This window comes from Phalacrocorax aristotelis, chromosome 24, assembly GCF_949628215.1.
Source record: "Phalacrocorax aristotelis chromosome 24, bGulAri2.1, whole genome shotgun sequence".
NCBI classification, from domain to species: domain Eukaryota; kingdom Metazoa; phylum Chordata; class Aves; order Suliformes; family Phalacrocoracidae; genus Phalacrocorax; species Phalacrocorax aristotelis.
The window spans coordinates 3,989,550-4,005,755 of NC_134299.1; the positions used below are offsets into that span (position 1 = coordinate 3,989,550).

At 47.4% G+C, this 16,206-nt stretch overlaps 1 protein-coding gene across 14 annotated transcripts; it reads right to left on the reverse strand.

Annotated features, from left to right (window-relative positions):
- Nucleotides 1-452: 452 nt before the first annotated feature.
- On the reverse strand, nucleotides 453-11,084 carry ENTPD4 (ectonucleoside triphosphate diphosphohydrolase 4). 14 transcript variants are annotated; one of them, XR_012657375.1, is made up of 14 exons: nucleotides 9,766-9,848; nucleotides 8,349-8,454; nucleotides 7,894-8,091; nucleotides 7,243-7,448; nucleotides 6,536-6,686; nucleotides 6,347-6,450; nucleotides 5,667-5,726; nucleotides 5,306-5,436; nucleotides 3,569-3,735; nucleotides 3,013-3,337; nucleotides 2,222-2,307; nucleotides 1,833-1,994; nucleotides 1,038-1,546; nucleotides 453-943 (listed from the first exon to the last, which is right to left on the reverse strand). XR_012657375.1 is itself a non-coding variant. In XM_075074569.1 (14 exons), the coding sequence occupies exons 2-14, from the start codon at nucleotides 8,354-8,356 to the stop codon at nucleotides 1,318-1,320; spliced, it is 1,896 nt and encodes a 631-aa protein (XP_074930670.1). In that variant the 5' UTR covers nucleotides 8,357-8,454; nucleotides 9,766-9,848; the 3' UTR covers nucleotides 453-1,317. The 14 variants fall into 14 exon arrangements, 10 of the variants coding, with proteins under 10 accessions (XP_074930670.1, XP_074930671.1, XP_074930669.1 ...); XR_012657373.1 differs by having other exon boundaries at nucleotides 5,282-5,436; XR_012657372.1 differs by having other exon boundaries at nucleotides 5,132-5,436.
- Between the last annotated feature and the right edge of the window lie 5,122 nt (nucleotides 11,085-16,206).

Sequence of the window (16,206 nt, forward strand, 5' to 3'; positions counted from 1 at the left end):
CTTTACAAAAGGCAGACGCTATTTGTTATTTCTGAACAGTCAAAGATTCCGTTGCCATTTCAAAGTTCCACCACGGATCTGTTAATTCTTACGGCTGCAACACAACCTTCTACCAGACGCTGGGTGGATGGAGCAGGAAGTTTAGCACCTAAATTTAGCAGCAGTTCAGCGGATCAAGCCTAAATTCCCTACACAGTCAAAGGCAAGAGCAAGCACATCGAAAGGAGACAATAAAACTACTTAAAGCGTCTAGATTTTTAGATGAACAAACTGCACCTCAAGTATGACAAAAACGGTATCGGCACATCTAGTTCTCCACTACTGAAAACAGCATCCAGTTTTCCAGCATATTCACACCTACTAGAAGAGAAGAAAGCTTTCCCAGTTGGCTCTGTATCCAAACGGTAAGAACAGAAGTGACACTGTGCAATAAAATATTCAGACACCAAGAGTTCATATAAATCCCACTTTTAATCATGGACAAGTTTACTTTCAATTAAAATTAACAGTTTTAAATAAAATATAAATTAACAAATCAAAGTACTCAAAACAAGGAGACACTGTGCCATGTCTACTCTAGCAGAACCAAAAGCCTAGGCCTGTTCCAGTTCTCTTCACCTTACTGGAATTTCAGGGAGATTTCTCAATGATTATGAAACAGAAATAAAGGATTACAAAGCCGTGACTTTTGCCGCTATGGGGATATAGCTCCCAAGATGAAAGGGGAAACTCACAAATAAACAGAACTGATTTAAGCAGTTCGTGGAAGCACGGCATTGGGTGCAATAGATTTCTCTTCTACATCACAGTACTTATCCCAGAAGATAAAAATCAGATTAAGCTGTCCTAAAAGGTTGTTTTCTTACTGCTTTTCAAAAACCTGCGCTTCCTTTTCTTTGAGGAGACTCAGAATTAAGAATTCAAGTGATATCAATCCTGGAATCTGGAAAAGAAAATAAAACCAGTCCTCATTCATCCTCACTAACAGGATTTCACAGCCTCACCCAAAGGATGAGAATTCACACTCATTTTCTTACCATACATAGCTTAAGCTGCTCCTGCACGTTTACTGACAAGTCTTTGCTCGTCCCATCACACACAAAAGTGCAACATTAAAAAAAATTAATTTTTGGCAGATATTGTCTAATGAGACTAAGCCAAGTTGACCCCATTTTCCTATGTTTCAAAAGCCTAGCTGCATTACACGCTCTAGGCAATCTGCTTCTTCAGTGGGTTAAAGGGACAAAAAGGAGGAACCCTGAGGCAAAAATGGCTTTTCGAGTAGGAAGTCCAATAAAAGCTCTCCACCACAGCATCTCATAAGGGTCCTGCGATCTTCTGTGGTGGGAGGCCTTCCTCGATCCATAGGGAAGGAGACGAGCTGTTACGCAACATTCGCCTGTGGATCCGTCTCAGCCTCAGCAGGTAAAGCAGGATGGAGAGCAGCACAATCAGAAAACAGGCAAAAAACAAATAGTGATTGTAAACGAAGGAGAAGCTCCTCCAGTGGGAGTGAATTCCACGGAAATTTTCTTGCTGGATGTCTCTGAAAAGAAGCAAGGGGATAACAGACATAAGTTGCAAATCAAACTTTGCCTCCAAACTGTGTTACCACAGGAAGGAGAGTCCACTTTAGTAGAGTAGTCTCTATAAAGCATCACTTGAGCTGCCCTGAAGCACGTACCGGGGTTATATATAAATGCACTAGAAACAACATCTTGTCTCCCCCTATCTGTCAGCTGCTTTGCTATCACCATACTCCTTCCCTTCATAAAACCTCCGTACCTTCCACCCAAACGCTCCTTCCAGACATTTGAGAAAACAACTGGTACCTTAAAGGTAAAAACCGTGTTCGGTAAAGAATGGCTCCCAAGGTCCATTGCACCTCTTTATCGTAAACCTGCAGAGCTGTTTTCAAATTGCTGTAACTCACAGGAAAAGAGAAGCCACTGTGAAATACTTCATACATCCAGGCTGACTTAAAGCACTGGTACCTATAGAGAAAGAGCAGCATGAAGTCAGACCAGCAGTTACAGAGTCTCAGGGGACTGGGAAGCACATTTAGACACATAATTATCGGTACTTTTTTTTTTTTATGGCTGATGCAATATTTAAGGTTATATTCACGCTTCCAATGACTTCATTAAATGGATCATTTGGACATGACCTCTCCCTGGCCACTCTGCATGAATGAATTTGCTGTACAAACACAAATACTTACTTCAATCTGTGGAGATCAGCGTGCGATGCATAAAGACCACGGTCAAAACGTTCCCTTAGGACAGACCACTTAGTGGCACAATAATCCTTTGAGAAAAAAAAAAAAGAAAGAGGACTTTAACATTGCTTCTGCCTGGAGAAGAGAAAAATGCCACTAGATAAGATACTCTGTAACTACCAAAAGCTAGAAACCTCAAAAAACCACCGGCATCCCTTGCACTGCTAATAAGTCAAACCACAAATTTCATGGTATTTTTCTGTAACGTTTTCATCCGTACTTGGCATTTGTGGTTAAGTTAGTCTTCAGCAGCACTTACATGCTTTGGTTGTGTGGAGATGAAAAATAGACAACCTGCTTTTAGGGCATTGACAAAGCAGGTCATATTCCTCCACTTTATGCTGTAGCCTTACTTTAAACTGTCCCCAACAAACTGATCCCTGTTAGGATCAATACCTGAGAAACTGGTACAAGATGTATAAAGCAAGAAAAAAAAAAAAGAAGGATATTTTCCCAACAACAAGGATATTCCTAAAAAAGCAGCACGCATTTCCCCTTTACCAGTAATTCTGCTGGAACTTGACTACCATGATTCCATTTTACTATTGTGCCTTAAAACAAGTATTCTGAAAGAAAAAACAATGAGGAAGAGATGCCCTGTGGTAGTTCATGGCAGGGTAAAAGGATTTTGGACCTTGAAAAGGCAAAGTTTTGTTGCAAGACTTTCAGAACAAAATGCTTCTGGAGGGTAGTTGTTTTGAATTTGTAAAAAGTTAATCTCAAGAACGCTTTACCTTTGCGGCTTTAGTAAATTTAGCAGCATTGTAGTCTCCTCCCATGCGTAACACGTCCTCGGTGCAGTAGTAGAACTCTGAGAAACCATAGAATTCACTGTTCTGAAAGTGCACAGCAGGCTGATAGACACCATTAAGAGAGGTCTGCGTTTCATTAGTCTTATTCATGAACGGTTGAATAACTTCACGGCACAGATTGAAGTCTCCTGTTCCCCGCAAATACATTATCTGTCCGTTCTGCTGGATCTCATCCTGAGCATCCAGGGGCAGGCAAGGATCTAGGTAGGGCGAATCAGAAGTCATGCCAGTCTGTTTGCCCAGCAGTCTGTGTGAAGGAGCAAGCACAGTAACAACTGCATATTCAGAAACATCAAGCTCCAAGATAAAACAGCATCAAAACAAAGCATCCTCATTAAAGAAACTTCAGCATGGCGTGCAGCACGCTGTGGAAATTAAGTTTGACATCAGGATACTTTACTAAATATATTAAAGTTACAGAGTTACCGAGCCTAGTGATGCACAGAACCCATATCCCCAAGCAACTGTAGCCAGCTACCTGTTTTTAAGCACTGTACTGGTAAATAGACTGTCTTCATATCTCTGGCGTGCTGCATTTCCCCCAAAGCCAAGGAATGTTGCAACGTAGACTCTATACACGTGCTCGGTTTGATGAGCATCACAGCCCAAGTTGAATTCAGCAAGTAAGTTTTTGGCTACTTCCTCCTGTAAGAACACAAGCACCAAGATTAGGTATAAACATGAGTTCTTTGGACAATGGGGTGCCCTTAACATTAAAATTCACTCCTAACTCATCTACTTTGCTTTTCACAGGTCCACGTTACCTTCTACTTCATAGGGAAAGCAAAGCGTATTGACTGCGGAGAACTGCATTATCGCTACCGATGCTCAAGGAACTCTAAAGGCCAGGACCTGCTACTACGGATGCTCCAGTATCTTTTCCTGTGAAAAAGTGCGTGCTGTGGCTACTAAACTCAACACCACCGTTTCTGACCAAGTCCCCATACGACTGATTTTCATCATTACTGATGAGGTAGATTTATGGTCTGCCCAGCAATGCTGTTCTTTAGTTTCCAGTCGAGTTCTCGAGCTTTTCAGGAGACCTGTCAGTCACTCAGCCCTCCTCACATACCATACATCAGTCACCTGCAGTAGCTTTTCAGATATTTAAGAGCTGTGTAGCACAAGCACTTCACATAGAACGTGCTCAGAAACGCAGCGTAACATTGCATGGCTTCCAACTGATGTTGGAAATGAAAAACAGCAGTAGGCCTATAAGTGTCACAGTCGGTTGTTTGACTCTTGTCATTCCCTGGGGACCTGGACGGGTTCCATGACCAGAATACCTATTTTATAGCGGTTTATGTTCAGACAGAGCCATACAACAGTCGTCATAGCAATTGTCTGCAACTGTTCCTGTTTCCAATTCATATTGGACTGTGGCAATTGGCTCTGAATCTAAACGCCGGCACTTTTGTTTAACAGCCCAACCTATTTGTTACACCGTCTGTCTGAAAGGCAATGTAGTTATTAAAACCTGTAATAGTGAAACCCCATCATTTCACAGGAAGATTAAAAAAATTAAATATATACATCATTAGAACAGTGGACTGAGTCAAAACATAGGGCTTTCACGCTATTCTTTAGATAATTTCTGAATGAACTTAACGGCAAGTTATTCAACTTCAAAAATCCAGGAATTACTCTAGAACTCAGCAGATTGGAGTTAGAGAAATTTATGTTCCATTTCAGACTTGCAGGAAGCAAATTTCTTTGTTACAACAGATGAACTGCATTGAGAACGTAGGTGATATTTAAACAAACTGCACTGTTACCCCCACGTCCTGTTAATTCCGTTTCTACCAACCCAACTTAAAGGAAAAAGCCATAGCTTATATAAGTTCTTGTGTGAGAATCACCACACAACTTTTGGTTTCTAAACTCCAGAATACAGTCTCTTGATATAACAAATTTAAAAATTGCATATACACGCGCACACACACAAAGACTGCACGTCCCCATGCCCACTTAAAAACTGGTGGCAAATTATACTGATTGAAACAAACATTCGAATGAACAAAATACAAATGCATTGCTTAGCTGATGAAGGACTCGTATTTGCCATCTTCTCGTGCCTTGGTTTTGGAACGGGATGTAATGAAGAATAGGACTCAAAACAAAGAAAACAAAAACAACAAATATGCATTAAAATAAACCAAAAGGAAAAGAAGAAAGTTGCACAGATAATAACCTGCTGCGAAGAGGCAAAGCTTACAGTTTTAGGGACTTCGTACGCTATCTGAGTCGACACTCCGCCCATGTCAAGAATACCCACTGTCCTCTTACGAAAGATGGCCTCTTTGTTTTCACCACCTGGAACATGCACCTCCACAATGGCTTCATCCTCTGGATAAAACAATGAAAAGGCAGTCAGAAGTACAACTAGGATGGGCCTGAAGCGGTGCCTCACTACTTCCTGTTAACTTCTCTTTTGTAGCAATGCAGATCATTGAAGTTTCACATACAAATGAAACCAACACCAGCATCCGCACACGCGCTATTCACTAACATCTCTAGCAAAAAACACACCGTCACAGGAATGTACTCGCAGTCTGTGCTGAGCTCCAGATACTTACCATCATCTGTATGCTCAAATCTTCCAAGAACAAAGTTGATGCCAATCCATGCGTATACTCCTACATGCATAAGAAAACATATTCAGGAATATCTGGTATATATCATCTTAAAAACAAAGAGGGATTTTTTGCATGTGAGTTATTAAAATATATCACTGCTTGTATTTTATCACATAAAATACTTCAAAGTGTAACATTCCTGGCAAGTTATTCTATTCTTTCCTCTCCCGAGACAAGGCTATGATAAAAATCCTAATTCAATGTATTAAAGACAGTCTGATGTGTACATTTCAGAAAAACAGCAAGCACGTCACCTTTTAAAATGATTTTAAGCCCCTAGTGAGCTAATCGCACCAAAACATCGCTCCTTTAGAAATCATTTTTCCCTGCAAAGTTTCTTCCATCAAGAATGTTGCGCCTTACCCCTCCCTCCCCAAAGCCAGAGAAAATGGACTAAAATTCCTGCTAAACACAGGTAAGTTGCTCTCACTGCTAACGAGAAAACATTTAGACAAGTTAGAAGATCACAGCAGATGATCACCTCCACGCTCCGTATGGTGCGACAGAGGAAAAAAGTCTCTCGACCGAACCAGAATTTTAAAAAGCAACAGAAACATTATCCAAGTTGTACCGTGAAAGTACTAAACATTGCAAAGATAGTTTTTCCAACCTTAGCCTACCTTCCTGTTTCCCTGAAATAACCTCTGCATGTGAGTCCGAAAACAGAAAGTCAAAGTGCACGGGAATATCAGTGAGCAGATCTTCAAGTATTGCCTTCTGCTGGCTGCAAAGTTGCATTTTGAACAGTTAAAAATAGTCAGACACACAGGATTGCTATTCTAAATGCTAAAAATAAGACAGCCAATAACCTTTCTGGCAGAATCCTCATTCCTGCAGTACACAGAATATAAAGAGGAGTCTCTTTGTGTTTTGCACGTGGCACATGTTTGGCAGCAAAGCTCAGAAGTGGAGAAATATAATCACTGACCTTTTCAGGAGAGCTGGCAAACTCCGAAATGCCTAGTGAAACAGATAAATATGAAAGTGAAGCAACTCAAGCTTTGGTTATCAAGATTTTCCAGGAAATACCCAACATACAGGGGAGAAACGAACAACCCAAAGGCAAACCCAGGAAGTCAACTACAGAAATAAGAAAATAAGAATGAAATTAACACTTAATCATCCTCCAAACATTAAAGGAAACCCAATATTAGGTGTATTACCTGTTTATGGCTCAAAAAGCTTTATGGAAAGCCAATTATTTATTCACTAAGTAAACAGAACCAAGTTAACTGACAACTGAACCGGCAACTCCCTTAACCTACAGGGAAACCTCTCCCTCCTGCCCGTCAGCGTCATGTTTCAAGTCCAAAAGCTGAACAAAGCTCTCTGCATACCAAACCCAAAGAAACCCAGAGGAGCACCATGCTGGCAACCTGCAAACGTCCTTTACCCAAACACGTTAGGTAACCTGCAAACGTCCTTTACCCAAACACGTTAGGTATGGGGTTTGAAAAAGCAAGTGTTAGGATAGGCAGCTATCTAGAAAAATCACATCTAGATTTCTTTCCAGTACCTGGTTTAATTTTCATAACCACTGGTTTTCTGTTTTTGTCCCTCATCTGTTTGATGTCCAACAGATCATGCGGGTTACCGTTGTGCCTTGGCCAACAATACACAAAAATCCTCGAGCCGCTGCTGCCACAGTCCACAACGATTCCGTAGTTCAGGTTGGGGTTGTTTGTATCTGTAGCCTCAGTGTCAGTTACTCGAGCAAGATATCTAGAAGAAAGCCAGGCATTACTACGTGGCAATTAAGCTCCATACGGAACTTTTTCTCAGCGTCAGACTCAAAATAGGTTCCCATCGCAGGAATCACAACTTTCACTATTGTACTGTTGCTGAAGACAAAAAAAAAAAACAAAGTGAAGTGCCACCTACAAGAATCAAAATTCCCAGAATACCAAAAGTAATTTTTAAAATAATTTTTTATGCAATATTATCATGCCTATAGTTTGCTGAGCTGCTACATAAAATATTGAAAGTTGAATCATTGATAAATTAAAATCCACTTAGGCAAGGAAAGCTTCATAAAAAAGCAGGAAGCTTTACTCATACTTTCCCCCCCCCCATTCATGTATTTCACAGACACAAGCCTGTCAGTGTTTTCTCTTTCACACCAAAATCACATTTCATTCCTTTCCACAAAAGCCTCTTCAGCTCTCACCTGTGGAATCTTTTGTCCCTGTACGCACGCCCATACTTATTGCGGATGAGCACCAGAGAGTAGTAAAGCAAAGAGACAGCAGCGGCGAGTATTCCTATCACAACGATCTGCCGCAAAGTGGTGTTGAGGATACGCGGACATCCCACTGGAGAGATGCTGAAGTGCCAAGAAGCAGGAAGCAAACATGAGATGCTGATCCTAAAATTCAAAGGAATAATCTGCTTTACAAATGGGCTTTCTTACCAGAAAGAAGCACAACACATTCAAAACAAGGCAAGGACAAACAGATTCTTCATAAAACTTTTCATCACCTTGCTCATGCTCTGGCTTGAGTGTAGTCAAGAAGTGATTCCCACCTTGGAATTCATGATTAGCCATGAATTCATGACTAGGTTCCCTGTCCTTCCCTCAAAAGAAATCACAATTTAATCTGACAGTCCCTCTGGGATTCTTACCTCCCCATTTTGGGATATGGCCAGCAGAAAGAAAGGCCAGCCAGAGTTCAAACGTCAGCCGGTCACTTCAGACTGACAAGCCACATCAACCGTTCTCAAAGCCATTCTGTACCTGAATTAAAAAGAAAACATAGAAGATCTTCTAGACAGCATTATGAAGAGCATTGCCTGCAGGTCGAGGGAGGTGATCCTTCCCCTCTACTCAGCACTGTTAAGGCCAAATCTGGAGTGCTGGGTACAGTCTGGGGCTCCCCAGGGCAAGAAATATATAGAGCAAGCTCAGCGTAGTGCCACAGAGACTGTGAAGGTACTGAAGTGCCTCTCACACAATGAGAGGCTGAGAAAGCTGGGCCTGTTTTATGCAGAGAGGAGACAGCTCTCGGGAACGCATATAAATATCTGACTGGAGAACGTAAAGAAGAAGGAAGCAGACTCTTTTCTCAGTGGTGCCAAGAGATGGGACAAGAGGCAACAGGCACAAACCAAAATACAGGAAATTCCATCTGAACATAAAAAAACCTGGGAGGGTGGTGGGACACGAAGAGGGTGCTCGGAGAGGCTGTGCAGTCTCCATGCTCAGAGACATTCAAAGCCTGACTGGACGCAGACCCGGGCAACCCGCAGCAGCTGCCCCTGCCTGAAGCACAGCTGTGCACTGCTCTGCTCAGGGAGAGGAAAGCAAACTAGGCACAGAGAACAGCACCCCTGCTGCACAAGGTCCTTATAAACAGAGTATCTGCAGCTCTGCTACCACCTGCAAAGCCAGTCCCCAAAATGTAAAGACTCCAGACATAATGAAACATCAGCAACACTTAAAGAAAAAGAAAACTCAAACACGCAAATGCTGACTTCAGCACAGGTCAGGACTGTCACTCTCTTTCCACGCACCCCAGCTGGTCTCACAGCCCTTCCGCACACGACCCATCCTTACGAAAGCACCTGCCCGGGGTTTCACAGAGTTCCTGTGCGGGTGCCAAACCACAGCCACCCACTCCCGCTCCGCCTGGCACCCGCAAACCCCCACCGGGCAGGGGCGGAAGGAGGAAGAAGGAGCAGGGGGAAGGGGTGGCCGGGGGGCTAGGGAGAAGGGGTAGGGGGAAGGGGTGGCCGGGGGGCTAGGGAGAAGGGGCAGGGGGAAGGGGGAAGGCGGCGAAGGGGAACAGAAGCGGCAGGGCAGCGCGGCGGGCTGCGGAGGACCCCCGCCCCTTCCTCACTGCCCCAGCAGCAGACAGGCCGCAGGGCCCGGCCTGCTCTAAGCCCCCACCCAAGGAACAAACCGGCACCCCCGGCAGCCGGGGCCGGCCCCGGGAGCCCAACAGCGCTACCCCCAGCCAGACCCATCCCGGAAGGACCCTCCCCGCCGCCCGTTCCCCCCTCCCACCAGCCGGTCAGCCAGAGCCGCCACGGCCGCACTCACGGCCGCACTCACCGCCCGGCCCGCCGCCCGGCCGCCGCATAGCAACCGGCCACCGCGCCACTTCCGGGACCCGCCGCCGGACGTGACGCATACACGCACACACGTGGCGCCGGGGCATGCGGTGGTGGGCTGGGAAGGGGAATCCCTCGGGGGCGAGACCAAGCGGTGGGAGGCGTGGCTAGGCGGGGGAGAGGCGTGGTCATGTGTGGAGGGGGCGTGATCACATCTGGGGGCGTGGCCAGGGAGGTGGTTTAATGGTTTAACCTTAATTTATAGCGCCCAGCGCTCGGGGCAAGGGTTGCAGGGCTGTGCAAGGTATAGACTGCATTTATCGCTGGTATACACGGACAAATATAAATATACGAACAGTATATGGCCATATAAGTACAGATTTATAAACAGAAATCTGTAAATATAAACGTTTATATATTATACACATACAATGGTATTGTAGCACCTGTAATAAACATATCAATATTTAAGATATAAGTAATAAATGCATTAATCTGGTTCAAAAAAAAAAAAAAAGCCCCTCCCTGCCTTGAAGGGGTTGAAAATCGGGTGCCAAAGCAAGGAACTCTCCTGTGTGTTGCCACTGAGCGGCAGCACAGCTTGTGCCCGCACGGCTCCAAGATCCCTTTGGAGAACTGGAATGAGAAAGTTTTATCCTGGCAACTATAATGTATTAATAACAGGAATAACCTCAAGGAGAGGCTGGGGAGCTTTGCTGGGGCCTCAGCTCTCCCCACTGGGAGCGGTTCCCGGGTCCCGGGGTGAGCTTCAGCCTCATCCCAGCTGCTGCGGTGAAATCGAGCGTGGCCACATGAGCAGAACCACACGCTTGGCGATTAATGCCTGTCCGGGCACAGGTTTGGAGGGTGGTGCATAAAGCTCTTGTGGGTTAAATGCTGCTTTTCAGGAGGAAAGGGGGTAAGCGATACCCTGGGTGACTTTGTAAGGTCAAAAATGGGTCCCCTGTGATCCCTATTCCTTTGCAGGAGCTTCTTCTCCTTCCAGGAGCTGGACCTGCCGGGCTGCCCTGGCTTCCCCACTTCTTGTTCCTTCTGCCATCACAAATTGTTGTTCCAGACTTCGCCCTCATCCCTGGGAGCCCGGCAGGAGGGAATTGGGACAAAACTGCACACCCAGCCTGATGGCTGCTGTCATTTCCTTAATGCACACTGAGTACCTGCTGTTTGTCCGCCTGTCTGTCTGTCACGCGCCTCTCTAGTTGCTCAGATGCAGTGCTGTATTTTGGATGTCCCAGCTTGAAACACCCCACTGAGGCTTTGCCTTTGGACGGCGCGAAGCCCTGAAGCGAAGGACCGTCGAGCCTCTGCTGTGCATTTCACGGGAGGATCCAGAGCTACTTCTGGCTTTTGAAAGCCACGGTCACATCGGGAACAGAGAAACCAAATCTGGCCTGGGGTGAAGAAACAGAGCTGGGATTGTCTGTCTGCCTTATGAAAAGCAGATGTGACCGAGGAACTGCATCGCTCTGAGCAGGATCCTCTGCAGGACTTCTCCAGCTGGAGGGGAATGTGGAAGGCAGTGGGTTTTCACATAAATTCATTTTCTGCCAGGTTTCCTCTTCCTCTTTTCTGCTCACACAAGAAATTTTCATCTTTGCCTCTCAAGCCGCTGTTGGTGCTTCTCAAAAACACTTCAGTTTTTGCTTCCCCACTCGGCGGAGAGCCAGCAGTGCACCCAGCTGTACCTGGGGAGACCCGCCGAGCCCACGCGCTGGGTTTCACATCTGGGTTTTTGCATGCTGGATTTTGCATGACGGCTTTTGCACACTGGGGTTTACACACTGGGTTTTACACATGCGATTTTGCACGCTGGGTTTCACGCACCAGCTTTTGAGTGCTGTGTTTTGCACGCCGGGATCTGTCCTCCGGAATTTGCACGCTGGGTTTTACACGCTGGGATTTGCACGTTGGGATTTGCATGCTGGATTTTGCACGCTGGGATTTGCACGCTGGGATTTGCACGCCTCGGTTTGCGCTCTGGGTTTTAATGCCGGATAACCTGGGTGGGGTCAGGGCTGCGCTTCCCGCCTGGGCTCACCGCAGCTACTTTGCCACGCGCTGAGAACGAAGTCGCTTGTCTCCAGCGTGTTTTTTACAGTGCTTTAATGACCTTCTCACAGAAGCAATGCAGAAATATAGTGACTAAGCCAAAGCGATGCAATGCTCTCGGCGGAGCGAGGGCAGGGGAGAGGGCTTTGCTGGGTGCTGGAGGGAGAACTGCAGCCGTGCTCCAGTTGTGCAACTCTCCAAAGCAGCCAAGAGGTTGGACTTCTTTAGGATTTAAGCATTGCAACTCTTGTCCGTGGGTGTAATTCCCTCATTAGTTTGGACCAAAGCAGAGCAGACAGTATTGAACTTGCAGGGAAAACTGCGCTGGGTGTGCAACCCATCCCGAGCATGGCTGGATGTGGCCTCGGGCAAGAGAGTAGGTGCTTTGGGACGGCAAATTATGCCGAGCTAATGACACGACCTGCTCTTGCTTTGCAAGAGAAACACAGAGCCCTGGGGCAGCTGCTGAAGCTGGTGTCAGCACCAGGGCTTGGAAGAGGGAGGAAACCTCTGCCAGCGGGCTTCAGCCCAGCGAAGGTGCTGAGCCTCTTGTCCCACGGGGTGAGGAGCACGTGTCCCTTCAGGGCTTCCCTGTCCTCGCTTGGCACGGTGGACATTCAACCACGGGGCTGGTGGGACCCATCCTGGCATTGCACAGGCTCCCACCGGCCACGCAGCTAAAAACCCAGCTGCTCCAGGCAGCCCCTCGGTCCCTTTCCAAGACGAATTCAACCCAAAAGCAGTTGCTGCAACTCGTGACTCTGGGGGGAATGGCTGCAGGGCAGCCGGTTCCCGATGCTGCCGTCATCTACAGAGACGAAGGCACAAGTAGGAGCATGTCAGCGGCGGCGAGGGCTTTGTGGAGAAAAAAAAAAAAAGAAAGAAAAAGGGAAAAAGCCAGAGCTGCCATCAAACCATGCACACAAAAAAGCTGAAAAAGCTGCACCAGGGGGTGGTTTGCTGAGCATGGTTTCTGCGTCACCAGCAAGCTTCGGCCAGGGGTTGGCCCTGTGTTAGAAATACTGAAAAATCTGTAGAAATTGAGAGCTGCCGAGAAAACCGTCGTTGCTAGAGTCTGCAGGCGGCACAAAATGGAGGCCTAGGAGGAATGTGCAAGTTGGTTTTGTGCATGCTAATTATTTCCAGATGCATGCTCTTTGCAGTGACGGAGGAAATATTAGTTGTTTGTGAATATATTTCATTCCACCGTTAACAATATCACCAGTGGGAGTAAAAACTTCTCCGCTGGCTGTTTCTTGTGCTGGTGAAGCAAGCCTGGACTCCGGCTTGGGTGCCCCGCCGAGGAGACCCCCCAGCGTTTTGCACAGGTGGAAGGTTTCCTCCAAGCACCAACTCGTGCTTTGTTCCCCCTGTGCAATTTGGAGGAAATCTGGGATAAAGCCACGCTGCTAAACGCATCGGACTCACTCTAAATTGGTGCCTGGAGAAAGCAGCTTGGTGGAGACCCAGAGCAGCACCGCAGAGCTCGCTGTGAGCGGGGCATTTGGGCATCACCCGCTTCCAAAGGAGAAACGGCCTGTAGGACGTGTGCAGGTCGACCCCGACAGCCCGAGCAAGGTGTGTGCAGGGTGCCCGGCCCCTATCTCAGGGGCGCATGTCGCCCGCCCCGCCGCACCCTCCCAAATATCAGCCTGCGGCATGTAGCGGGGCGAGCAGATACGGGAGGAGCCGGGGCGCGCTGCGGCTGCTGTTGCTGATCAAGGTGGAGCACCCTGGTTTTGTGGCCGGTGGGGGGGTGAAGGGGGACGTGGAGGCAGGGCTGAGCCGTGTCTCCCAGCTGGACTTTTCTTCTTGCGTTTTTATTTGTTAAAACGCCCCTCTTCCCATTTCAAAGCCGGAGAGTCGTCCCCGCAGCCTGACCTCCCCAGACACACACTGGCTGGGCTTGCTCTGGGGTGAATAATGCTGATTTTTTATTTGCTTGCACTGCAGCAGAAGGCTAGGACTGCCTGCCAGCCACGGCCCCATTTGCAGGGCCCTCATCACATCCTTTTTTGCTTATGCTCTTTTAAGAGGTGGTGAAGCATGGAAGAGGTGGTGAAGCCCATCAAAATTAAACAACTTGACCAAGGCCATGCGAGGAGCCGGTGGCAGAGCAGGATCATTCCCCAGCTTTAAACACATCCCCTAAACGACAAGCCAGGATTTTCTCCCTCCTTTCTGGATTGAATTTTGATAAGTGCTAGAAACAAAGCAAAAAATAAAAGAGCTGTACCCAAACCCAGCAAACCCCATGGGATCCTTTCGGCCTCCTCTGCCCAGTGCCACCAGTCAGTCCCAAAAGCACCACCAGCATGTGCTGCGCCTTTCCCATTGTTTCCCCAGGGCTTCAAACCAGAAAGGCAAGTTGATGAAAAAAATTCAGTCCAGGAAGTAATGCAAAAGGCAGGCTTAATTATACACATTGGGTATTGCCTCTCCCTGTTCCATTAATCCATAGAGCTAGGTAATGGTAAATTAGGTCAGATTATGTGAGCGCTGAAATAAAACCCACAGGCGAAATTCCTCGCATCCACACCTCCTTTACCTCTGAGGTTGCATAAATGTTAATGGGTGCTGGATCTGTCTGCATTGCTTTGGTGGAGCTGCAGTGCTGAGTTTTCAGATTTCGGCTGTTTTGGCACAGGAATAACCCCGCAGCATCATTAAGGCTCAATTCTCTCTTATTTTCTTTGCATTCATTTTCATGGCCCTCGCTGACATCACTGCGGTTGATCTGTTACATGTAAACCTGTTATGCACACGCTGGCTATGAAACGAATACCTTGGTAATCTGGAGTGCTGCCCACGTGAATCAAGGCAAAAAGAGATGCTCTGAGTTACTAAATTACTGAGTTACTGAGTTTTACTAACGGAGCAGGGATTAATGTTCTTGATTTTCCAGTACTAATCCACCTACTGGCATCTCGGTGTGCTCAGCAAGGGCTTAAAACCAGGGGATGCCTTATGCTGATGTTCAAATAAGTGGGTCAGTCCACCCCAAAGACAAAACAATACTGTTTGCTTATTTTTATGGCATTCACTAGTATAAAGATAAAAAATAACTGGAACACATCAGGTTTCCTAGCAGCTGATACTTCCCTGCGGCCGCCTCTACCTGGGAGCATCAAAAAACATGCCCATGTGGGCAGGAAAATCCCGGGCATCTTCTGAGGCTGCCTTAGACCTAAGGACAGTCCTGGGGAGTGAGGTCCAGACTCACTGTTTAAAATTTATTTTGAGGGCTTTGAGCATTTCTAAGGAGGGACGGGGCTGGCAGGGCTGGCGGTGGCCAAGCACCGGTGTGCCGGGCTGCATCCACGCCTCACGGGATGGGGGATCGCTGTTCCGGGCGCGCTGCTCACCGAGCGCTGGCAATTCTGACAGCAGCCCCCGGTGCGTGCGCACCCCCGCGCCGAGCAAAACCCCTAACTACCAGCCAGCCGGAACAGTAAGGTATCACCTTGTTTTCTGTGGCAACGCAGTCGGTTTGTTTGAAAAGGGACACCAGAATCACAGAATCATGGACCGCTGGAGCAAGGCCAGCGCAGAGCTGCCAAGGGGATCAGGGGCTGGAGCATCTCCCTTGGGAGGAAAGGCTGAGAGACCTGGGCTTGTTCAGCCTGGAGAAGAGAAGGCTGAGGGGGGATCTCATCAGTGCCTATAAATATCTGAAGGGCGGGTGTCAGGGGGATGGGGCCGGGCTCTTTTCAGCGGTGCCCAACGACAGGCCAAGGGGCCACGGGCACAAGCGGGAACACGGGAGGTTCCACCTGAACATGAGGACAAACCCCTTCCCTGTGCGGGTGCCAGAGCAGGGGCACAGGCTGCCCAGAGAGGCTGTGGGGTCCCTTCCCTGGAGACATTCACCCCCCGCCTGGACGCGGCCCTGTGCCCCTGCTCTGGGGGTGCCTGCTCGAGCAGGGGTGGGACAGGGTGATCTCCAGAGGTCCCTTCCAACCCCCACCAGGCTGGGATTCTGTGATTCTATAATTCCTGCATGAAAACCGTCCTTCCTCCAGCGCAAGCAGCTGGCAACACAAGCTAGTGAAAAACAAAACAAAAAAAAGGCTGTGGGGACATAAAGTTCAGGCTGGTTGTACTGCAAATAAGATTGCGAACATATGTCCTTAACGACATGCGCTTGCTCTGGTGACTCTTCTAAAGCGAATGCTTTACACCACGCCATAAACGGCTGCCTTTTCCCTTCTGCAATTAAAAATACAATTACCTGCTGCTGAACACCTAAATTAAAAAAATAAAAAATGTCCTGCGATTTGCTGCTATACGGCATCGTGCTGCTGGAGGTGAAGTAGCGCTCCCCCTCCTCGCTCCCAATTCAGCACCCGCGGCTGGCAGC

Coding starts and splice junctions, on each gene's coding strand:
- ENTPD4 (XM_075074568.1), bottom strand. Junction 6,687..7,242: donor GGTTATGAAAATTAAACCAG/GTACTGGAAAGA, acceptor CTGTTTCACTAG/GCATTTCGGAGTTTGCCAGC. Junction 3,338..3,568: donor AGTACAGTGCTTAAAAACAG/GTAGCTGGCTAC, acceptor TCCTTCACACAG/ACTGCTGGGCAAACAGACTG.